Source organism: Argopecten irradians, chromosome 3, assembly GCF_041381155.1.
Source record: "Argopecten irradians isolate NY chromosome 3, Ai_NY, whole genome shotgun sequence".
Taxonomy (NCBI): domain Eukaryota; kingdom Metazoa; phylum Mollusca; class Bivalvia; order Pectinida; family Pectinidae; genus Argopecten; species Argopecten irradians.
This window is the reverse complement of record NC_091136.1, coordinates 52,488,357-52,514,821: the sequence shown is the minus strand read 5'-3', so window position 1 is coordinate 52,514,821 and position 26,465 is coordinate 52,488,357. Positions and strand designations below refer to the sequence as shown.

General features: G+C 34.3%; 1 protein-coding gene across 1 annotated transcript in view; it reads right to left on the bottom strand.

The window, feature by feature from the left end:
• Positions 1-855: 855 nt before the first annotated feature.
• Positions 856-26,465, bottom strand: part of LOC138319004 (mucin-21-like) — a 59,284-nt gene continuing 33,674 nt past the window's right edge. Inside the window, exons 2-5 of the mRNA XM_069261881.1 lie at positions 19,537-20,415; positions 6,215-6,255; positions 4,847-4,990; positions 856-3,304 (exon numbers count right to left, since the gene is read on the bottom strand). Coding sequence (XP_069117982.1) covers positions 3,242-3,304; positions 4,847-4,990; positions 6,215-6,255; positions 19,537-20,380 — 1,092 coding nt within the window. The 5' untranslated portion in view covers positions 20,381-20,415 and the 3' untranslated portion in view covers positions 856-3,241. The remainder of the gene's footprint in view (positions 3,305-4,846; positions 4,991-6,214; positions 6,256-19,536; positions 20,416-26,465) is intronic.

Sequence of the window (26,465 nt, the reverse complement as noted above, 5' to 3'; positions counted from 1 at the left end):
TGTTGTTGTCTAGTTTTGTAGAAAACTTCCGAGGAATCGCGCGTAACAGTGAGTTACGTTATTATGACGTCACAAAGGTTCACGCTCAATTTCGCGCTAACTTAATGGATCTTGAATCAAGCACGTCATGTAGACGTTTATCGAGTAGAGGACTGATACGATGAATGAGTTAAATTAAAAGGCTGCATGCAGGTCTAATAATGTTAAAGAAGACAATAAGACATCCAAACCGGAGTTACAACCTGACGTTCGTGTGCTATACGTCAAACTTCAATAGGATTTGAAGTTTTTCTGTACAGTGCGGCGTTGATGATTTTGTTAAGTGATTGTCATATTCGTTTTATAACAATATTCAACTAAAAACTGGTGATTATGTAATAAAACAAATATTCCATGGGTTACTGTGCTCTAGTTCATAATATTTACCCCTCGGTGGTGGTAATCAACAAATATTATATTGCACTCGGCCTTCGGCCTTGTGCAATATAACATTTGTTGATTACCACCACATCGGGTTAAATATTATGAACTAGAGCACAGTAACCCATGAAATATTTGTATAATATACACGATTAAACATCAACTATAGTCCAAATGATAAATATCATTTATGCTCTGTCGGCGGTGGAGGATCTTTAATGTGCGGTAAATTGGTACATAATTTTTTTTATTCCTATATTGATTAAACTGTAGGTCAAGATTAACGATACCTCTTTGTGTTTTTTTCTCCTAATTTATCGGAATATCTAAGCAGGGCGAGGTGGGCGTCTCGTTAGAACACATTTTCACATGATGTTGTCGGAGTTATCTTTCTTGAATTAGAATTTTACAAAATGAAAGAAAACAAAATTGAGTGCGAGAAGGAATACAAAACGTTTTATTATGATACTTGTGACATTCATGTTGAATTAATTGACTCCAAGATGTGAAACTATCATATCGAGCTAAAGCAAACATAATAACAAAACATCTGAAATAGATATCAGAATATTAGAATGTGTTCACCTATCCAGGTAAGCATTGCTATTCCTCTCATACCTACACGTGTAATACTGGCTACGCCACAGCGTCAATAAAATTACTATTTTCTAGGTGCCATTTTAAACATATTTTTCAGAAACAAGGGTGGGTTAACTTTAAAAGATACAAACAACGGAATTTTCGTTGAAAATATCATGTAAATTTCATGTATGGAGAACCGAATTGCAGTTGCGGTTTTTTTCGAGTTCATTTTAAAATGGCGGAGAAAAATAGTAGTAAAATTGCAATAAAATGTCGAGGTATGAGAGAAAAATACTCTTCCATACGTGGATATGAATGATAAGGATATTCTTTCCGAGGGTCACAAAATGTTGTAAAGCCCTCGGCAAGCCTCGGATTTTACAACATTTTGTTACCCTCTGGTAGAATATCCCTTTCCTTTATATCCACATATGAAAGAGTCTTATAATCTGTCATGATATGGGCACTACGATTAATTGCTATATTGAGTCTAAACAATATTTTCAGTACATGACTGCAATTTACATGTATAAGAGTATATTATGTTAGGTCAGCTTGTATTACCTCTTCCCATACTTTGGTATCCCTCAATATCTCTGTTACTATTCTTGACATACATTTACATTTGTATGTAGAAAAATACTATCGAAGGATAATGAATTGACCATTATTGATAATGTTCTTATATCATATTGTAGCATACTCTAAACCTCATATTTTGAGGCATTTTAGTCCAACGTTTTAAAGCCTAACAATTTTTTGTGGATATGTGATTTTCCCCCAGTAAATCATCACTGAATGTTTTTAGGTATAGAATATAAGTACTTGGAATTTATACAAATACATACATTTAGGAAACTCAACAACCAGCGAAATAAACAAAGATACGTCATACGGACACACACGTTGGTTTACATTATTATGTCACCATGTCAATGTACACTCAAAACTATTTACTAGTATAGACAACATGACATGAGTATTGCAAGGTGAATATGCATGTATTTTCTGAAGTAAAGGAAACCCCAGTACAGCACGTTTATATCGAACACGCTTATAACGAACACACTTATAACGAACACGCTTATTACGAAGTTATTTCATTGGTTCCAGGGGTTCCTAATAATCGTGTTTTACTGTAATTTATTACATAACATTCTATTTACAATTAATTCAATATACGAACAATGTACAAGGTGTAATAACCGATTTAATTAAGAATCAATGTTTATCTAAGTAAAACAGATACTTTAATTTGAGTTAAATAATGGTACTATTACGTATACTTACAAGTATTCAACATCACACAAGCTATATCATAGTGCACAAGGAATTGCTTTTATTAGAAGAGTAAGTCGACTGTGCTTCAAAAATTACCAAATGAACCTAAAGTAACAACAGTTCCAAATCATTGAATGGTAAAAACTGATTAAAAGAGCGCACCTTATTGTTAATTAATCGTTGGATTGCAAATTATATTCTTTATAGATATCATAATGATATTTTCATTATGTAATTTGCATCCACCAATTGCCATGACTTATTAAAATGTTGTATTAATTAATAGGTATTGTTATATGCTAAAAATGGGAAAAATAATAATAATAGATAATTTAAAAGAACTATACGATTGATATAATACTACTGTAAAACTATGTAATCAGTCTGTTGTTGATTTATGACATACAGGTAAATAGAATAATAGCTAACATCTTTTTTCCATTTAAAAAAAAAATATCAAGCCAGATGATTGCCTATTCTGGCCTTCCATGTACTGATACCAAAACGCTGGTTGTTTTTGTAAATAACGTGTACTATAATATGTGAATTTCCACGAAGACATACCCTTGACATACTGCAATAGGAAATTACTGTATGTTGGCCAACTATTTGTGCGATGATGCCCGCTTTTGAAGATACTTTATAAAATAGCACAGAATGAAGAACAGATGTATTAAGTTTCAAAATATAACAGTTTCTTCGGGGATTTACTGAAACGATATTATATCACAATTTCACTAGACATTTTGGTATGCAACACGAATGGTTTGTACAATATATACATGTTTTAACATTGTGATATAACCACTTTATTCATATTTGATTTGTTAGGGAACCCAATTTAATCATACAATCAGTAACATTGTTTTCCTTTCCTGTGTGTCTCCAGAAAGGAATATTTGATATTGAAGCAGAAGAAGTCACGCGATCATGTCCAGCTGTAGGCCATATTACAGTGTCAGAATTCATCGTCTGAGGAATTCGTGAGTAGTATAACTTGATCATTCTGGTTAGAGTACCTCTGGAAAAGAGAAAATGATGCATAAAATAAACGAAACACGAACATAAAATTATATAGATATAAATTTCGATTTATCTTTCATTTCGGTCATATATACACTTAAATAAGACTGGGACCCCTATCTCTGAATTACGTGCTGGATTCCATAACTAGCTTGTGCGTGAGGAAAAGTTGACTGAAACCATAACTAACAAGGCTTTAAAAGCGTACTGTTAACAGCAATAAAACAACTCTCCCGATATCGGCGTTTTTGTTCTAATCTATTGTAAATAACAATCAAGATCTGGTGTGTCAGGGAGGAACGAAGTTTATTTGAGGTGTGTTCCGCACCTTCACAGTTAAACTGATTTGCAGTTACTTTTGACATTGTTTGTAAAACGACATTAAACATCATGGCCCAGGTCGTCTAACTCTACATTTAATCCCGATTTGTTACTAAAGAGAGGAAACAATCAATTGGTGATATAGGAGAGCTAGGGGAATATTACATCTGGATGAGTGTCACCAGTAACGCTGTAACACACACTACTCACGGGGTATTCGATAACCTTATCCCAGGCTGCATTGAAGGAGAATATCTTATTAGGAACCTATTGGGCTTCTACCGCCCTACCGCCTGTTTTAATTTTAATGTTTTCATTCGCATAAAAGAGTATTATTTCCAAGCAAACCGTTAATGATACGTTTATACAACCTTCTGTTTTGTGTATCGGACTTGTTAAAATCAGAAGATTTCCTTTTTTCAATTTATGAAAAATATTAGTCAACATGCAACTTTCATAATTCAATCACCAAATATAAGAGTGCATATGTGTATGAGTCATTAGAATATAATTAATCTTCATGAAATAATTATCTGATTTGATAGAAATTTATGATTAAACATTCGAAACAAGACAAATGCTTATATCATTCAAGTTCATCGAAGAGTGAAAGTAGTTTTGGGAGCTTAATAATAACATAATCGGTCAAAAGTCTTTACATTAAAAAACGATAGTATTCATTAAACCCAAAACGCTAAATCACTAATACACGATTGTGTTCGTCCTGGATTGTTTACTGTATTGTCTGCCTTCTCATTCCAGAGATCTGGTATCTGTATTACTGGATGTATCATGAATCATAATGATAGCTTCATAAGACACATGGAATGTGATATTCCAAAATAATGAAGGGACTCATATGCCCGAAATCAATAATAGGCAGTGACTAGTTTATATCAATATGTTTATATTGAATCAGCCTGTAAATTTGCTTGTTGAATCGGAAATGTTATTCCAGGAGGATACATATTCTGTTTCGTATTTCAAACATTATTTCAGTTGAATTGCCATTACAGCTCTCGGAAAGAACCCTGTCTTTGATAATGTAATCAGTAGTGCTCTATTTTGACATTTATATCATAAATATTTTTCGGGGTCACCTTGAATGCCACTGGATTCCCAAAGGTACCGTCTTTATTACACAGTTTTGTTATGTGCCATGTGATCAACTGATGATAATTTTAAAATTGTAATGTATCACGATAATTGTTATGATTACCTTTTGTATAGTTTCCCGGATTTCTTGCATTTTCCTCTCGTTTCGATGACAGAACCGAACCACGTAAGCCATGGAGATAATGCACACGGCACCAATGATACCGATCCCTATAGGAACGAGCACAGTGATCAGGTATTTCTTGTCCTGCAATAAACGGATTTGAAAATGTAAAATAAAATACAGGTAAATCATTTCATTGATTGCTTAATATCTATTGCAAACTGTGTACCGGTATTCTGATTCTGAGTGAACAGCTATCGTGAGAATATATTGATAGTTGAACATTTGTTTGTAAGCATAACGCCATATCTTCTAAGAGAAAACAATATTAATTTGCGCATAAACCAATGACGTAACAACATTGTAAGAATGGTAACCTGTTAAAAGAGGACGGTGATCATCACGATGCAAAGAAATAAATACTTTTCAACTTGTGAAACGTATTTGCTAAAGCTTTTTAATTAGAAACAGGGATTCAAATGGTCATGGTATGATTTTGCTCTAAATTTATGTTTTGCGCCATATGGATTGTGACTTTTTTACCATTCTTTAAACGATACTAGCTTATATCTTCGTTAATTCGATCATAAATCCTCACCAAATATATGTGATAAGCGAAGTAAAGCAATCGGTGATATTGAATAAAATATAATATCAATTTTAGGCCAAAGTTTATTAGATTCTTTTATTTTATACTATCATGGTCAAATATTAAAAATACGAAATACACAGTATTTAATAGGACTGAGGAGGCTGATTTAACCTGAAGAGAAAATTGGATGCAGACAAATTACTGAGAAAATTGGTAATAGCCCTGAGAAATCCACATAAGCGTTTGCATGTTAAATTTGTTTTTCATATTTAATGCGTATTCAAGAAAGCACAATTTAAAATGCAGTTCTATATATACATAATTGTTATCTTTAAATATATTGACTGCTTTCTTCAACAAACACCCACATTTTGGATCCAAAACTCTGATCAATAAAAAAACCACTCCTCGTCAGTGAAAATCATATCAGATTGAATAAGGAAATTAATATTGCAATCATGATAAAATTCGTTCTAAAAATTAAGATAAATTGTCGTCAATAATTGAGGTCTCTAAGGAATTCCATCCAATTTTGAAATGAGCTACGTCCTCTTCAGCATTCTTTAGGGTGCCCAAACAGAATAATTAAGTCATATTTTGAAAGCAAATTGGATTTACGAAGATAAAGTGCCAATTACTATAAACATTGACTGAAATGGGTACTATAGTTGATACAATTCAGAAATACATTTACAAAGGGAAATTTATTAATAGCATAATTTGCAATTTATTTCTTTAATTGTGAATATTATTATCGCCTACAATGCTGAACCCACCTTCCAAATCAGGCTTCCGAATGGTCCATCTTCGATTGGGACTGAAAGTAGAAACAGTAGCATTAAATATCATTGCCCAATATTGATTGTGAACACCAATAAATACGATAAGAGGAGAGGATGGAAATTTATACATGATACATGAAGAATGACTCTTATCCCAATGTATTGTGAAATTGCGAAACAAAGCCTGTAAGACATCCTCAATATTCGACAGCTCTTATTCATATTTATATTTATGGCACAAGGTATTACAATTTATTGATAAGGATGTAATATCTTGTCAGGTGATGTTGTTTGTCGTGTGAGATATTTCTTTCAATACAAGTCATGATTAATTCGGGCATAGCATTTGTTCTTCTCGAAAACAATGCTTTTGGAATATTCATAATTGAATAAAGTTAACAACTAAGGAAACATAGGGGTAAAAACACTACTCAGTGAAGGCTTATATTGGTATATTTTGAAGGCAATGTATCCAATCAAATATAATATATCAATTTGACCAGATATGATTGGTGTTTGCAAATAGATACTTAAGAATCAAACACGTATTTAAGGCATTTGATAAGATGATAAATTTTCTTTAAAATCGTGGGTATGTTATGAGTGCGTGACAGTGATATTTCTTAATTCAATTAAAGTTGATTATACATGTACTTATCAGCTCAACCCTAAGGACAAATGCAAGACGCTAATGCGAATATGAAAGAATGGAGAAATTATCTTAAATCAGTGAATTAGTCAATAAGATATCTTTGATTGCTTTGAGATATATATCAAGTCGCAGTTTTGACATACAGATATGAGACGTGACCATGAAATTCCTACAAAGTTCCAGATAATAATTTCGTGTCGTTGTTCGATTTGTTTTTGGAATTGATGATTGCATCCTGTATGAAGCAATATGATAAACAAAACACTTTTAAACGTTACGGATTTGATTCTAGATTAGATATTTTTTCTAAATATTGAACACATTAGCCTTAGACTGAGCCCATAAGTAAAGAGATTAAATCAAATGTACCTGATCTTACGTGAGCTAATGATACAATGGCCTAATTAGGTATCCTTAACACCAAGTGTTTCAATCATACTCAGAATTTGGATCATTAACAATCACCTAATCCCTTCCTAAATCAAGACAACCCTATCTGGTGTTCTAGAAATCACTGATAATAATCTGAGACCACTTCAAACTGAACTATTTGAGGTCACAAAAACATGCTTCACTATCTCTACATGGGTTCGGTAATGATTGAGTTTTATTGCACATGTTTTCTTGATGTGAGTAATAGACAAACGCAAAACTAGATCAATGCAGCCTAATATAAGTTTATGGCGATACGACTTAAAATTGTTACATGTATTTATACGATGATTTTCATAATCTTTCATTAACGATTATGAAAATTAAAACAAGTTCAGTCCATAAATAGATTTCAACATGTAATTTGTCGAAACATTGACAGCTAGCCGAACGAGGTACACAAAAGAAACAAAGAAGGAAAGAAAAACGCTTTGGCAAAGTATTAAACCCTTAGATAGATGTTGTGAATGTTGTGTATAAACAGCTGTTTTGTCCTTCTAGGACTCGTCAGCAATGGGTATGGGAATTGTAGACATTGTAAAAGTATGGCATTGAATTAGTTAGTTGACTCTTTCGGTGATTATAACGTCATGTTATTCCACACCGAAATATCCCGTATTTTCACATTACAGAGTTATCTACCCTAGCTGGTAAGTATTGATTGTGACATCATGTTTGCGATCGTAACGTCATACTTTTCGGAGAAATCTATGTGAATTGCGCTCACATAATAATGACGTAACAATAAATACCTACCCGCAACTCTGCAATATGCAAAGGCGGAATAACGTCACAAACAGGGAAGACCTTCCTGTACTCCATGTCACGCTTACTACGCATGCGTAAATATGTCGATGCTGGATGTCGGCTGTTTCCATAACATCGACACTATCCGACGGAATATAAACTTGATCCCTTGATTCAACATTATATAATTTCTTGTCTTGGTACACTTCTATAGCTGGGAACGGACATGAAAAGAATATGATTAATGCGTTCGAAAAAAGCACTATTGCGTGGGAATGAAATGATTATAGCATTAGAACCAAATGCAATGTTTGACATTTGGTTATGGCAGATGATACATTCTACAATAACATCTTAATCAATTTCCTTTGTAATTAGACATAAAAGGTATTTTTCTTTCTTAAATTAATTGACTAATTATTGATCACAGATAACGTTTGATGTAATACGATTGCACACATTCAAATTGAAATATTGAAACATAATAACACACTGTATTTAATTCGTATATATGATATCTAAAAGTACTTATAATGTTAGTTTTGCGGTGCATATGAATATAAACATTTAATACCACGAATCAGCTTTAAAGTTAAGGGAAAAGTAAAGGATAAGGTAACGTTTAATACGTTGAAGGTCATACCATATCACTATCATACCATTCATATCACACTAAGCTCAATGCTATTTGGTTTCCATGCAATGTTATTTCGTTCCCATGCAACTTTTCCAGACACCGTATTATTGCGTTCGAACAAAATATTACTGTGTTCGAACAAAATATCAGTTGCGTTCAAACGAAATAATATAGATCTTATGATTATGAAGTGTTTCATGCGCATTATTATTCCATTCCTAAGTAATATTACTGTCCGTGTCCAGCTACCGTAGGTTACGACATAGCCAAGGTAAAACAAAGCAGGTAGTTTATGAATATAAACCTCATTTTTATTGTCCAAATACAATAACATACAAAATAGGTTATTTCATAATTGCTAATTTTAAAAAATCGGTCAAGTAGTTTTCGAACTGTGCCTTTTATAAAAGTTTGAAAAACCACCATTTTGTTTTTCGACGATGGCCCAAAAAATTAAAAAGAACCAAACATCCAGTTCAAGGCATCATAAAATAAAGAAATAATCATGTTCTGATATAGTTACTCCAGTTTTGACTCAAGTAATCTATGATTAAAATAACTAAACCACCATTTCTCTTCGGGAAGAAAAACTCCAAGTACAATACTCCACCTTAAAGGACTGTTTATTTCAAAAAGACACTCTGGGCCGAACATTTCATTGAGATGTGTAAGTTTCGAAGCCTTCTGTCTCTATAGAAAACCCATGGTCATACTTCTGTGTATAAACAGGAAAAAGACGCATCCCGAAATCAATATTTTCTTTTTTTTTCTTTGTATGGTTGATTTACTTCTAACTAAATGTTTGAAGCTCTTTAACAATCACATAAAGACAAACATATCAGACTCTTGGGATTCCGTTGTGAAATCAATGTCATGATCAAATATCTTTGCCTCAATATTGTCTATAGGCACACCCTAGACATTGTCGATATTCACAAATACAATTGCAACTTATTTGATCTTTAATCGTCGCCATAATATTGTTTGGCAATTACATCCGACTTTACAGTCATAGAAAATATGTTTTGTTCATCAAAAGATACCAGTTTGCCATCGAACTCATAATAACTGTATCCATGCCCTGTTGGTGCCAAAGAGCGGTTTAATGAACTTGATTTCCGAATGACAATGGATCCGATTTCTCTTAAGACAGGAAAATCACGCAACAAGGCAATTGTCCCTTCGAACAGTTTGAATAGCTGATTTTGGATTTTTTTGTGTGCAATCTTTTTGAACACCAAAATAGCTTGGCAATATTTTGCTTTGAGCAAAGGGCAGTAAATGTAATTTACATTTCTATTCCGGCAGTTCGTTATCGTCCGAAGCTTGCATTCCCTCATTTTAATATCAATTTAAAAGAAAATTGAACTGTCACTTTCAATTTTTATAACTGACAAAAAAGACTGGAGGCCTCAAGACATATGACAAATGCCTTGTACGATTTTCCCATACCGAAACCAAACATAAACGAGAACAAAATCAATTCGCTTTCTGTATTACGTTTATTATCTATATTCCGCCACTGAATTAATTTCGTTGGCAATATTCTGACTCGAATGACAAAGACTGTGTGGATAGGCAGACAAACTGTATTTCCTAAATATGTTAATTTGTCTTTGTAAACGGTGCCGTTTGTCCACAAAAATGACTATATTAGCAGTAGGAAACAATTTTACATTCTGCAGTGGCAAAATCATAAGGCCAAAAGACATTTTATTTCTTAAGAAATCAACTATCCTGACTTCCAAGGCCATGACCAAATATATGTGTCTGCCAGAGGATTAAAAATCTAAGACATTTGCAGACAACATGAAATGTAAACACAGACTGTTGTTGACATTCATTTTTAGTGCCATTAAAGTCTTGTGTTGATTACAGTAATCTGATATTTTGAATTATATCAAAATGGTGGAGATGTCGTATATAGCGGCTGTTACATTTTGATCTACAGTCGTGTGCCAAAAGTCTTCGTAATTTTTATTTTTCCCTATATATTCTATGTATTTTTTACATTTTTTCTTAGATTTTTCCTGATCTCATCTAAATGCGGATTTTAATCAAATTTGGCATACTTGTAGAAAATTATCTACACTTTCAGTTAATAATATTTACATAATTTTCCTTTCTGTACTTTTTGAGAAAACCGTATTTCATTACCACGCAATATTATTTCGTTGCCATTTTGGTAAAAACAAAGAAGGAAATGACGTCATAAGTGTAAGTAGTGCGCAAAAAGATACATGTTTTGAAAACAAAACATCGGAAAATTATACAAAAATTATGAGCTGAAAGTGTAGATAATTTTCTACAAGTATGCCAAAATATAAAGACGCGTTGAATCAGCCTATTGTATAGTAGTTATCCTGAGTTAATAGTACTCTCACCCGCACTTCTCCCAGTCGTGTGACATGTAAAAGAGTACTGAATCGTCCTCGTGCCATTCAGCTATCATTTGGAGCCGTCCACGTTGAGCTAAAGTAGCTATTATTGTCTCTCATGGCTACAAAGGTGCCCATTAATATTCGCCATTACTGAAACCTTTCGATTGATAAACCCAGGTTTCTAGGAATGTCAGTCAGATTGCCACCAGAGATGGCAAAAGTAAGTGATTTTGATACATTAATAAATACGTAGAGTTTTAATGGTATACCAAGTCAACACGTTACCATAATGTCAATGTAATGTTCCAGAATCAGGTCGACAGAACGCGTTCTACTGAATTCAATATGCATCGATCACAGTGGAACGCATGCGCGATTATTTCATTTAGATTTCCCGAGGCGATCTTTCATTGTGGAATCTAAAGACTTAAAAGACATAAATACGAATGTTGAAAGACACTATAAAATACGATTTTACAGTCCCATCGGGAACACCACGAACTATTATGTGGCTTGTATCATTCAAACATTAGATCTAGGTTTAGTGGCCTAAGAAAGCTTCAAAGTACCAGAGAAGAAGAAAAACAACAACAACAACAACAACTTATCTTGGATTTGATCAATCAGAGGCGCCGTAGGTGTTAACACACTTAAGTGTGTAAAAATAAATGATAACCAACTGCTATGGAATTTATCCCATAGGTTTTCAATTGTGAAACGTGCATAGTTGTATAATAAAAACCAATTTACACCATACGCTGACAATTAGGCAAATGACATATTTAATTAGATATTGGTCACAGGAGTACTTGCACAACGACTACTGTTATTTTGTATTATGACGGAGTTTTATCTACAATTTTAAGAAGTCTTTTTTGTTATATTTAAAGAAGGCATTGAATGTAGTATGCACTTGGTCGAACGATAATTGGAAGTCTATTTCAAGTGTTCTGATACCGGCACTTTGTACAAAAGGTTTGGATCAACCAGGAGTGGTCAGAAGTATCTTCTGGCGTGTAAAACATGCATTAAGACCATCACGTTGTTCAATTAGTCTACAGGAGACATTTGTTCCATGAAGATTCGACCATGTGTATCAGTTGGGACATGGGCGGTTATTAATGTGTGTTACGCACGGTACCCTGATGGATGTGACCGTAATCTTCGTTATAGCCAAAAGAGGATTAAGCTTCTATGTATTCAATACAGGCTATTATGTCGTCGGAAAAGAATAGACGAAGCATTATAACTACATGGTACAGATCCTCCAGGGTTTCGTCGGTAAATTCTTTAGAACATTCGGGAACACTTTGGGATTTCTCTTGATTATAGGGTATTGTGATTCTATCGTAAACTTGTGTAAGGAGAAGCTTCGAATGTAATGCTTGTAGACATCGAGTGCCTGGCTAGGTACAGTTGGTCTCACAGTAATTCAATGAAGACATGTATAATGCAAGAAAATATTAAACTGAAGCTATAGTTCTATTCTGTTTGTTACTAGGTGATTTTTGATGTGGACACTATGTTTGTATCGTGTTTGATTTATTATGTTTGTATTAGTGTTTTTTCTTGTTTACAGTTTCACATTTATCATTTTGTAGATGGCGACCCTAATTGTGAAATCACCAATTGCTCTCTTTGAGAAATTCACTACTTCCCATTGCTTACGTTTACGTGTATTTTGTTTAACGACCTATGAACGGCAATGGTCATCAAAGATGCTCCACCGCCGACAGAGCATAAACGGTACTGCTTCACCGCCGACAGAGCATAAAAGGTACTCATCATTAAAGATGCACCACCGCCGACATCATAAAAAATAAACAATATTCCTCCTTTGAACTGTAATTTCTGTATAATCATGTAAGAATACGTTACATAAAAAAATATGAAATGATTTGTTTTGCTGTTGGTAAATGGATGCGCAATCAGTACTTCAATCCATATAGAGCATAGTGCCATGGACTTATATTTGGGACGTATTTTTTTAATTATCTTGAAAATTTTCATCTTGAAGTAAAATAAGAAGCTCAAACTTTTCAATAACGGGAATGGTTATTGTAGGCAACTTTTGTAACTGAGGTATAATATTAATTCGTCTGGTCTTGTTTTTAATAGAGAAAACGATGTTACTCGTCAGCGGTGTAGCATCTTTAAAGAGCGTACTAGGTTAGTGCGATGGAGGAAAGTCGAGATACCCCGAGAATAACCACCGACTACGCCCAGTACCTACCCCATGTTGGTTTCGCATTTAAAGCAACATTTTATCTATCATATTGACTTTGGAGTAGACGTAACCGCTGCATGTACATGACAATTATGTGAAATAAAATGAAATCCTGTGAAATGTTATGGAGATATAACACAAAAATCTGAGTGTACTCTAAATAAACCGCGAAGCGGTTTATGATGAGAGTACACTCAGATTTTTGTGTTATATCTCCATAACATAAAAAATCTATTCAAATTAATTCTTATAATTCAATTTACTAAAGATAATCTCTTCAACATTTAAAATTCATTTTGGGACTCTTTTGTCTATGAAATTATTACGCCGTCATCTCAGCCAATCAGAAGCGGCGTTAAAACGAACGCCATTTTTTCCTTTATGGGCTGAAAAGTAAATTTTTAAGCAATGGAAATGCAACAAAACATATTATTGTGAAATAAAATGAAATCTGTGAAACAGGCAACAAAATATATCTTCTTAGATGAACGGATTAAATTTTAAAATGATACGTTTCATTGTTTTTAAAGAAACTTTTCGTCCAAACAATTAATTGTCCTATGAGTATTTTGTTCATCACATCTATAATTTGGCACATTTTGACAATTCATAACACTCGGGTTTGCCTTTTAATTAGTGATATAGTTCCGGTCAGTGAATGCCTCACGTGACATTTAATATCAACAGACCTTTGTTTCATATTATTTGGTTTTTTTTTATATCAACTGGTTTTACTTTAGTTCGCTGGCGACTTCCTGAATAGTAATACAGCTGTATGGTACATCGATTTCAAATTGGAACGATATGACTGCATTATATATCATAGACCAACAATTAAAGACGAGACAAATCTAAAATCATTTCAAACTAAAATAAAATGAAATCTAGGGAAGCCATTTTATAACATTAGAACGCTGACACTTTAAATTGCATTTAAACATGCAAAGATGTTGCGTTGCGGAGCCAAAGACATTCGATTTGCGTTTGCAATAACGTTCCAAATTCACTCCCAATTAGCTTTTATCGTCGAATTAGCATATGAATAAGACAATCTAAATGCCATTAGTGAGTAAAAGTCAGCGAACAAACACAATTCTATATGCCATATAGGGTATATCTGAATCGATGGTTTACCGAGAACTAAGTTTTATTTAAAAGTCTATGCGAATTTATCAAACTGTTTATTGAATTCGCTATACGTATTGGACTGCAGAACAAATACTTTAACCGCAGCGTTCACGTTACATGATTGTGTAAATTATTGCGTTTCTTCATATAACTGGATAGAAATAGGACACAGATAGACCAATAGTTTCTGAAATGGGAAACAGTGGCAGGGTTTCGGTGAAAATACAAGAAGAAGACACTGCTAGTAAAATAAATTTTACATAACGAGTGGTTGTTGGATATGGAATTTATTCCACACGAGTGAGTAATTTTTCAAAAGTTACAAAAGACATTAGCTTTAGAGAATGTCTTTTGTAACTTTTAAAAAATAACTTACGAGTGTGGAATAAATTCCATATCCAATAACCACGAGTCGTGTGACCTGTTTCTACCACAATTATATCCGTTTTTAACTAATAGAAATACGACGAGGATAAGGTAACGTTGGTTTGCAAAGATATGCAAATAAGATGTAGTGATATTTTAATAAAAAAGGGGGTGGGGGCACTAATTAATATTCAAAAGTTATCTTTTGCTAAAGATTCCATTCATATAAAAGTCTTTAAATTGGGGAAAACTTTAGGATGAAATATTTCTCATTTAACGTATTACTAAAGTTATTTTTTTCAAGGTTACTTAAAATATAACACTCTTTGTCGGAATATAAAAAACATGCGCACGGCAGAGCCGTGGCGTTTACTTTCCGCCAAATAATCATTACTCCATTGTAGTCAAGTTCAAGTCCATTTTATACTAATTTACTCTACCAAAGTCAACAGTATTAAGATCCTTTTCCGTCAAAACGAGTAACGAAGATTATACTTCACATAAAAAACGTCACGTTTTTGACACATGCAACGACCTCGACGCATACTGTACGCTTTCCAACAGCAGTTTTGACGTCAGGCGGCGATCATAAAATACATTGTAGCCTGACGTCACGCGATTATTGATGACGTTTACAAATGACGACGTTGCACTGAGAAAAAAGTAGTTCGGTCAAAGTTCATCGTGTCAGCCAATCAGAATGCGCACAGAGTTTATACCACGTGTGGTATAAACAAATTGTTAATCAACAGCTGCATCGTTTATCTGATACACTGAAAGTTGAATAACAGCGCCTATAATTGTGGTAAATGACATAATCTTTGGTGTTGTCAGGATAAGAAACTCAGATGATATCATTGTTATTAGGAATAGATTTACGCACTGACTCATGAGGATAGTATAAACTAGTAGTAGTATGACATCTACGTACATAAAACGTATAATTTATTTTCGCATTTAGTATACTGTATTGTCAGCATTTGTTGTTGGTTTATTAATTTAAAGCACATATCCAACAACGAGAGACTAGAGAGTTGTGATCGTTTAAAAATATATCAATCGTCTTTATTTGGAGTACCACTATGAAATACTAGTAATTATATTGTCCGGTCTAAGTAAGCACTCCCTACGACTCAATCGGTATACTTCTGGGTGGTCATGATTGCATTTATATACCTATTTCGGACATAATCGAAATCTTATTTCCCGAGCAAATCGTCGGATCCCTGGACACCCTAGTAGACAGGCTATGTTCAATCAGTGTTCCTGCTAAACAATTTAATCATCGCCTCGCGTAATAATTTGACCGGATATGGATTTTACATGATTTTTTTTCTAAATAACAAGATTTGCAAAGACGCTGGTGACAGGACCCTCGACAATTATACAAATTGGACAGTCGGTTTATTTACGTGTCCAATGTAAATCGTGCTTTTACTCAGAGAGGGGATACGTGATTTTGACTCTGGCATAATTTGACCTGCCCTTAACGTGTTAGATAAATACAGTTTGGACCAGCGTAAAGGTCAATATAATCCATATGGGCCAGTTATAATCTGGTCATGACGACCAAAAGCCTCGGAAATGATAAACGATCGATTACAAGTGATTTATTTCGTACGTAGCAGGCTGTAATTGGAAAGACGAGGATGATGCTATATATATATGTGTGTTGGGTGATAGACAATAAAGCCCAGCCAGACTGCGTGATCTCAAGATGTATTTCACCGACAATCTGGTCATAGTATAACTCGGCTTTTGTGTAACTGTTTACATCCTTTTAAATATACATTAAGATACATATAAAGTCAACTGTGTTTGTGGTTGAGGATGTTTGGGGGTCAATGACATACGATAGTCAGTCTCACAGAATCGCGAAATATCAATCTGTTGTATAACGCTGAGAAGAAAGCATTCTTGAATTTGCATGAAAATGACACATTCAAACATGCAACAACAACAACAAAAAAGATTTCGTTTGAGGAAATGGGGTTGAGGTAATGCCTGCATCAACGATTGACTTTTTTGTAACGATATACTTTTCCAGTCAACAATTATTTTCTCATTAAAATATTTCATCATGATTTTGTTCGTATTTACGCCATTTGTATTTTGTTTAGAGTTTTGATTGCAATTATGGACTCATGACGTTACGTTCATTTGTTATAAGTCTGATGTATGTATATATACTGGGAAAATTGTTTGGGACAGGTATATTTTGTCTATTTATTGACACAAATTGCAGGCACATGTGTTTCCGTGAATTCGGTCAGCACGATATAGATGTTTGTAAGGTTAAAGTGGAGACATGTGTCATACAAAACCTCATTGTTTTAATATATTTAATACCACAAGAGACACTGCTTACCGCAGATTTCCAATTACTCTCCGAAAATATATCTTTTCTATATACCACTGCGTTCACACGTCTGCGAAGACATAATAAACGTTTGATATATTAGGGTAAGAACAACACCAAGGACATGCAGGCATCGATATCTACTGTAATTCCTTGATATATAGAAGCCAGAGAGACAGGTTCGGTTGTTTGACTCCGATAAATCATGACTCTTGTAACCTGTATCAAAAGATGGATGCGCCACCATATCCCTTCTCTGAAAGTTCTAAATATAGATGTGTATCAGAAATTGGTATCGGTCCAAACCTATAAGAACACGATTCCTTTCACATTCATGTACTTTTCTAAGTGATAATTGTCTTATTTGTATCCTATTACTAGAAAGAAAGTCCAAAAGTAAGACGGAAGTCTTTGTGTCTATATATATTTTATCGATTTTATACAATTGCCCAATATGACCTTAGGTTTTTGTAATAAAAATGATCGCGAACAGGTTATCATTAATGTGTACACCACGAATTATAAAACAATATCTCTTTACGTTGAACGAATTAATAAAATAAGGCATAACTATTTATGCTTTCTTAGAGCCACCGTTACTAGCCTTCCGCAGACGAACACGTGTAAAAGACCTTGTAGTGAGCAGCAAACTTCCTCCTCTTGCTCCTGTTGCACAAACGGGTTCATTCAAGACATGCAACAATAAACGGTGCATGATGTGTCCATACACACATTTGAATGTGCTATCAACAACAATGTATTCAACATCCGACAGAACCTGACGTGCAAATCAAGCAATGTCATCTACCTCCTCTCGTGTAGGAAATGCACAATGAAATACGTTGGGGAAACCGGTGGTCCACTCAACGTCAGAAACAACAATCACCGCTGGTCCATCAAATAGATCAAACATGACTATCCGGTTGTCAGACATTTCAACTTACCCAGCCATAGTTGGAAAGACATGCATGTGATTGCAATTGAGCACTGTTCCTACTGGACACAAAGCAAGCTTCGATCGAGAGAGAGACCCAGGATTACTTATCTACAGACCCGCTATCCCAAAGACATTAACGAACGATAAATATATACATTTGAAAAATAAACATATTCCTGAAGAGCCATCATGAAATGGTGAATGTACAAGAGGAAAGTCGTTGACTTTTATTTTTTATACATTTATATATATATATATATATATACAAATTGACATACACTTTTATTATCCTTTGCATATGCTATTCGACAAAAGGCAACTAATTTAGGACTTTGCTCTTTTGCCCACACACCGAGGCGACTAAATTTGCATCATATACAATATCGCCACACATTTTACGTCACACGTGGTACGCTTTCCAGTCATCGCTCATATTTTAGCGTTCTGCCGAACAGTATGGCTACATTTTTGTAGATTCGGCCTTCGGCTGCCACTTGCCGGAGGGTAAAATTGCGCTTCATTGTGCTGTTAAGTTAAATATTTGTTTAATTTCTTTGTCCCGCATTACTGTTCGTATCATATTATGTAATCCTGTTCGTTTTGTGTGTCTTGATGACAGGGGCAGATCGTCTCGAAAATTTGACAATTTTTTTGTCCACACGGTTGGAATTACTTCCTTGTCCCATGCTTTCTAAATATACATACATAAACTTGTATATAATATCATTTAATATGAATTCATTAAATGGGGTGATATCCGGATGTATTTAATGTTCCTTTAAGAATAAATATAACGTATATTGATAAATGATACAACCCTTACCAGGATGGTAATAACAACAGTTGTCATTGTGTATAAATAACTAGAATGTTTGCCTTTGATATTCTTAAGGCGATTGGAAGCAAATAGGAACTCGTATGTGTGACATACCTTGCCTGAGAAGAGAAACCGTATGTGTGACGTATTTTGCCTGTGAAGAGAACCCGTATGTGTGACGCACCTCTCCTGGGAAAAGAACCCGTATGTATGATGTACCTAGCCTGAGAAGAGAAACCCGTATGTGTGACGTACAATGTACTTTGCCTGAGAAGAGAATCCGTATGTGTGACGTACCTAGTCAGGGAAAAGAATCCGTATGAGTGATGTAGCTAGCCTAGGAAGAGAACCCGAGTGTCTTACTTAGACTTGGAACATAACCCGTATGTGTGATGTATCTAGTTTGGGAAAAGAACCTGTATGTGTATCGTAGCTAGCCTAGAAAGAGAACCCGTATGTGTGACGTACCTAACCTAGGCAGATAACCCTATGTTTTAATATCTAGAAACCCAGTAGGTGTTTTTACCTTGACCTGTACTAAGACTTAAGTAAGTGGAAAATTGTACTTATGGCTTATCCAGACTAAGATTAGAAGATTCGGTGTGGTAGAGTGAACTCGAAAATTTGACGTACCTAGACTAAGATGGTGGAGAGAACCCGTATGTGTTCGGCTCCTGGCCCGCTTTGCTAGCCACATATTTCTTACGACATTTGGATGGGGAGTTGTCCATGGAAATGGTTTCCTTTTGTTGCTAGACGACGCCACAGTAGACGTCGACACTGAATGAAAAGTTGTTGACGGTGAAAGAGACGTTGAATTATTTGTAGAAGTGTTGTTCTCCGTGACAGAGTGTGGAATTGCTTTGGATGTGACATTAATGTCCAGGGGAGCTGTAATGTTAACTGTAGTCTTATTGCTGTCTAAATCCATTGCCGTGTTAACCATCGAGGTGTTCTCCCGTACAATATCCGACTCAGTCGTCGGGCTCACACTATTAAGTCTTGGGGAAACTCCTGCTGCGTTGAGTGACGTGTCTTTGTTCGCAACAGTTGCGGCAGTACTGTTTCCAGATGAAACTGTCTTTGTATAATCAACCGTGGAACTTTTATTTTCTGTCATTTTATCGATAAAACCTGTTATGTTTTCTGCTTCTGGTAAAGGATTTGTCGTCAAATCCCATAGCGATGAGTTCTTTTTGATGGTCGAATGTGTTTGTGTCAGAAATTTCTTTGTGATCTTTGGCAAAATTGACGGCTTGTAAGAACTATCTGTTGAGAAAGCAGATGTTGTTTCATAGTTTTCTGTTTCATTAATCCTTTCTATCACACTGAACACAGTAGAGGACTCGAGGATGTCTGGTCGTGATGTGCTGTTTGTCTCTTTCTCTCCAGCCACTTCCGGTACAGTCTTTGAACTTATCCAAGATGGCAGCAACCACAGTTGGCATAACACGCTACACCACATATAAATACCCATGATTGCTCTTTCTTCCCGTCACCTCATTATTAAACCTGAAACAGAAAGTATTATGCGCATTACCATATATTTCAGAAATACTGAAAAACGTATAATCTTATATCTTTTACGGCAAAATTCATTATTAAATGTAAACCGAAGTGTGTACGCTTTTGATAACATTTGAACAAATTAATCTACATAAGCTATGCATACAACCTGTCGTATGTTTATCTTGATAATCACTATTATCAACTACAACAAAATTGAAATGCTAAAAAGAAATCTAGTAAACCTCGTTATGTTGATTCGAAAATATTCGAGTTCTGTATATTACATGTACAAACATTCTTGGCTAATGTGGTGAGTACAGGTCGAAATAAACACGTCTCTAATATTGTAGAAACTAAATCAGAACGCCCCCTTTATCAGTACCAACACAGAAAACCCATCAGCTGTCAATCCGCTAGAAGGACGCTGTCAATGTTAATGATTTCCAACGGAAGATAATTTGTATCAATCACTAAAACAGCGTAAGCCTAATTCTTTGCTATCCCTTGGTCCTTTACGTGACTTCCGGAGTCTATCTAGGTGTCCATTCATCGGAAATAGCTTCAGTTTGTTGTAGCTTATTTGGTTTACAAAGAAAATGTAAACACACACTTTCAAGAATTCTTATAGATTTCCAGGTGTACTTTATCCTGATAAATCCCTTGTTTCCCTCGAGAGTAATTATGACTTTATTAATTAGGGATTATTTGAAAAGATGTTTTATATTAAATATGATACATGTATATGATGTTATAGCACAGTAACTAGACAATGCTTTTATGCTGATTTTACATATATACTCCAATTTTTAGACCGTTTTTATAAATCGGTATATCAGCAAACTGAAGGCGAAGTTATGTTTACAGTAAAGATGATAACGAAACAATCAAAATTAAATTACATAAGAGGAAGATAAGTACACTGAACTAGTTTCGTCATGTAAAAACGATATTTCTTTATATGTAAATGTGTTTAGATAGTAAATGTTCATGGAAAACTACGATCCCAGTTTTTTGCCTTTCAATATTATCATGTTTTGTTGAAATGACGTCTTTTCCTTATATAGAACTAGAAGTTAAATCTATTTTTCACAAGTTCTTTAGTGATTGGCAGACAGACGTCAAACTCCATAGCTATATCCGTCTTTTTTTTATTTCTATTATCATTATTTTATTCATAGATCATGAGAGGCTTTGTACACCATGGCTACACAACGAATGCTGAATATGGTACAACTAGTACCCCGCTCAATAAAATAAAAGTACAAAGGTAAATACAGTGGTAGCACATTCAGTGATTCCACGTCCTCTCTGACTGTTCAATCCTGGCATCAGATAACATCGCCTTCGTAGGTTCACTTAAATTAATTATTCCTTAAACTATCTGGGTAGTCCTGTAGAATAATATCACGCTAGAAATAGGTGAGCGTTAGGCGCCATCTGAAATTCCAAAGAAGTAAGCCTATATAAGTAAGCCCTTGTGTGCTGGAATTGTCGATAAAGATTACAACTACTCATCCTCGTGTCAGGATTGACCACTTGCGTGCCCGCCAACTATCTGATAATACCTTATGCATAACAATGCAATCCAATGATTGTTTTGTACAAACATACATAATGTGATGGGACCACAGGCTGTATGACTCTCGGTTAGGGTTTGAGCAGAGTTTCTTGTCTCCTTAGGACCATTTCAGGTACAGTATGATCTACCAGATGTGACCGCAATAGTCTAAGCCTTGAACTGACTAATTGCCAATTTTATGTCACATTCTCTTACAAGTCTAAGGCAATTAGTGGTGCGAATGTGACGGTCAACAGACTGACAGTATCCCGATGTACTTCTCGCACATGTAGCGGAAATGATTCTGATAAGATATCTGAATGACCTTTTTGCATTTTCACACTTTTAGGGATAGTAAAAAGCAATCTATTGCGAAACTTTCAAGTTTTGATCTTTAACAGAACAACGGCTTTTTATATGAACTCCCCTGCATTTTATTTTTATTTTCAAAAGTAAGAAAAATGTGTACGATAATACAATCACTACCGGACTTTAGGAAATGTATGTAATACTTTACGGTAATTGATTTTTGACAAAATGCGTTTGACGAATTGCATGTTTCGGTAAAGAATGTCTGTTAATTGTACCTGTCTTATCATTTTATACATCATGATGTCACAGTAAATAAAATCAACTCAAGTACAAATAGGGAAAAAATAATATATTCATGTTTGCTGAAGTAGACATAAATAAACTTCCGAAAAACATTTCTTTTAATACAAGCAAATTATAAAAAAAATCTTAACTTTTGAGAATCTTAATCTTATTCACTTTTGAAAGTTGATTTAACATTTTAACTTGTTTCTCCTGAGGGGAAACGTCATAAAAACATGTATTTCGAAAATGCACGAATGCATATTTTCTATTTCAATTATTATTTGTTTGCTTGACAAATGGACTTGCAAAGAACAAAGAAGTCACAAATTTCATGAGTCAGCAATACATTAAACAAGTTTCTGTAGAATGATTTATAAAACACATTTCTGTGCGACTGCAGAAAACTGAACTCGTGAAAAACGATTAAACATCAGCCAACGATTTCAAGAAAATACATTTTGCTGATAAAACGCCTAATTTCTTTTATGTTTGCCTGTTTTTAACCTTCTTTTGATACGTATTCGGAGATGAATAATTTTTCTTGTCAAACTTATATACACGCCTTATCTCCTACAGGATTTAACTCACCAAATAAACCTTGGAGACAATTCCCAAAGGTTATAAGTCATCGAAAGCACCTATCTGAATCTTTAAAATAACACCAATCAAAGGAAACACCTACATATGTATCCGTAAACCTGAAAGATGGCTATTACCTGCAATATGACAACTACCCTTCCTCAGACTTTTCACATTTATATTACAACTGATTCATCTATTTATCTGATTTGCTGTAAATCAGTATAGCTGTATTACATCATTACTGGATATGAAGGTATGGATATTCTGACCGAGGTTCACAAAAATGTTGCAAAACCCTCAGCAAGACTTTGCAACATTATGTGATATTGAGAGAAGAATATCCATATCCTTCATATCCACATATAAAAGAGTATTTTGCTATCATACCTCAACGCATCTTCGATACTCCAGGGTTTCCGATCACGTACGATCTCTTCACCCCTGGACTATCTAATAGTAAAATGGGAGGCAACAGAACACAACATGTATTTTAGTTGTTTGATGTACATCAAAAGAGCCGTATATAACTGTACACTATTGTACACTATCCGATAATATCCCATTTTGTGTTTTACTTTACCCTGTGTCAGAGAAAATCATCTGAATCGTTTGATATCATCCAGAACGTTATCTGGTGAATTTATTGATTAGGTGTATGTCTGTGTATCTTTCGTCAGTTCCTCTTAAAGTGAATCAGTATAGTATATGGATATTTGGATTTGAATTTGGGAGCAAAGCCAAAGCACTTGAAATGGTTCGATACAAGACTAACCTGTATGCCAAAATTGTAAAACTATAAAAGTGCACGCCATGATCCGGATTGATATCAATAACATGTAAATGGCATTAGAAAGAAACCAGTGACGAACCGGTATTGAATTATGATTCCAAATCGAAACCGTACATAGTGCGACAAATCTAATTTATGTAATTCCTGGTAAAACCCATAGAACAGTACATACAAGTACAGAGTGATTTCATTTCTTAATTATTGCGTTCTACTGTTACCTTAACTATATTATGAAGGGTACATAAAAACACCAGTATTTAGTTTGATGAGCACTTTTAGACGATGCATTATGAACTATCAGTACACTGTAATCTAATTAATACCAATAAAGTGACAATCTGTCACCACGTGGTCACGTATTCCAGGAATAGTACAAGCAGGCGTGTAGCTAGGATAATTATAACTACACATTTACGCATGCAGATGTGACTATACAGACTTTAAACAACCATATAGTTATACCATTCTCCTCATATATAGGGTAATTCTACTCCTATTTATCAGTATTATCAATAGTCCAGAAGGAAGGAATTGTATGGATTAAAATCTTATTCTTTAAAGGTTAGGTATACAAAAATCGGGAAAAGTTAATATGTTTCCATTTGTTCTTATCTTTTTGGAGCTTTATGTTGTTGGTTTTGACATTGGATTATGGCCTTGGAGATAGCGACATTCGATTTCGACCTCTCATTGATGTTGTAGAGTTTGTCCTATATGAGGCAGAGGAGTATAACCTGACAACATGGTGTCGTTACCCTGTATTGATAGATCACTGGTGACACACATATCAACACTGTATATATTTGGAAAGTTAATGGCATTTTCTTGTAAACGTTCGATCGCTGTCGACAAAACGGCCAGCAGCATGCCGAAACTGATCAATCTTTTTCGAGATTTCTAAATCAGTCACCGCCAGAAACAATTGATATTTGTTCTAAAAATCAACATAATTTTACTCATATTGCTATGTTAAAATACATGTATTGCTGTTGATAAGAAGAATTTTGAACTAAGAAACTCTTTTGTCTTATTCCAATCGGTTAAATTTCTTCGTTAATCTGGCTGTATTTACAATTTCAATACAAATCATTCGGTACAGGATATTTTGATTATGAAGGCATTAATAGAAAAAAACCCACCCAACTGCATGTTGAAGTCAGAAGATAATGGTTTTTTTCTCTCTCTCTCTTTCTCTATGGAAGTGAAACACAATTCACCAGTTAGCAAACATGTGAGGATTCGCTTAAACACCAATATTGATACAAATGACATCCAATTAAGAAATATTATAGTATAGTCTTGCTGCAACTAAGTTATATTAATGTTAAACATGTATTAATGCATGAGGCAAACATACTGGAAATTCCATCAAATGCCAAAGTATGAATGTAGGGTGCAGGGGAAAGATGATTCATTTGAAACACTTGATGAAAAAAAATTGAAATCTACACTTTGTAAGTTGTTTCTTAAAGTTTTTTTTTACATCGCATGTGTTGATTCCAATCTGTGTATTCTTTTTTATTTAAGATATTAAGCATGTCATAGAGTATGACACAGGTTTGACAAATTTGTATTTCTCATTCATTTTTCATACTTAGTTATGTAATATACAATCATCAAATGTATTTGCAATAATTCAATTCCATGTATCTGATAATCAAAAATCACACCTTGATCGATGCTGTTATTCATGTAGCGAACTAACCTACATAATATTTTGTATTAATTTAGCACCATATTCTTATTTTCTATGACTAATACATACATATCTAAGTCTGATGCTTCAATCAAGAGCTTGCTATTTATAGATAGAGCACCACACACCATTATTAAGACGAAAACTGTAATAGTATATATAAGAACCAAACTTCTGTAGCCTTAAACAATAAAGGAATATGTTGTACAAGCAACCGCGTGCTACAAAATATGATATATAATGTTCAACAAAACATTAATATCCGCAACAGTCTGAGTCTGGCCAGCAAAACAAACGTCGATCGAAATCAGACGCACTAAAGTGACACAAGTTCGCCCCATGGGTCAAGAATTATCACGACTATGATTTAACAGTCTTTGGTATTAATCCTATTGAAGAACGTTCACATCAAGTCATCAATGAAACGTTTTATTTTTTACTCGATATCAAATGCGCTTTGTCAAAATGTTGGCCAGGGAAAGCTTTTGATAATTCTGTCTAAGCCATGTTTGGCTGGCCTTTTATCACCTAGATACTCCAAAAAATATCTGTCAAATCTTTTCTTTGAGTTCAGGTTCGTTATTACTAGCTAATTGATAGTTATTGACAAGTTATATTTAAAAGGCAGTAAGCTAAGATATGAAAACGAGTATCATTAGTTGGTTAGCCTCCGCCTTCCACTAAGGATGGGCTCTTTGATGGAAACGTGGTAGGCGTAGACGAGTGGTTTGCAAAAACACATTACTGAACAAAGCTGTGCTATTTTTATCTTTCTAGTGTTGAGTCGAAAATAAAATTGATTTAAATTGAATTAAGGGCATCAACGATCA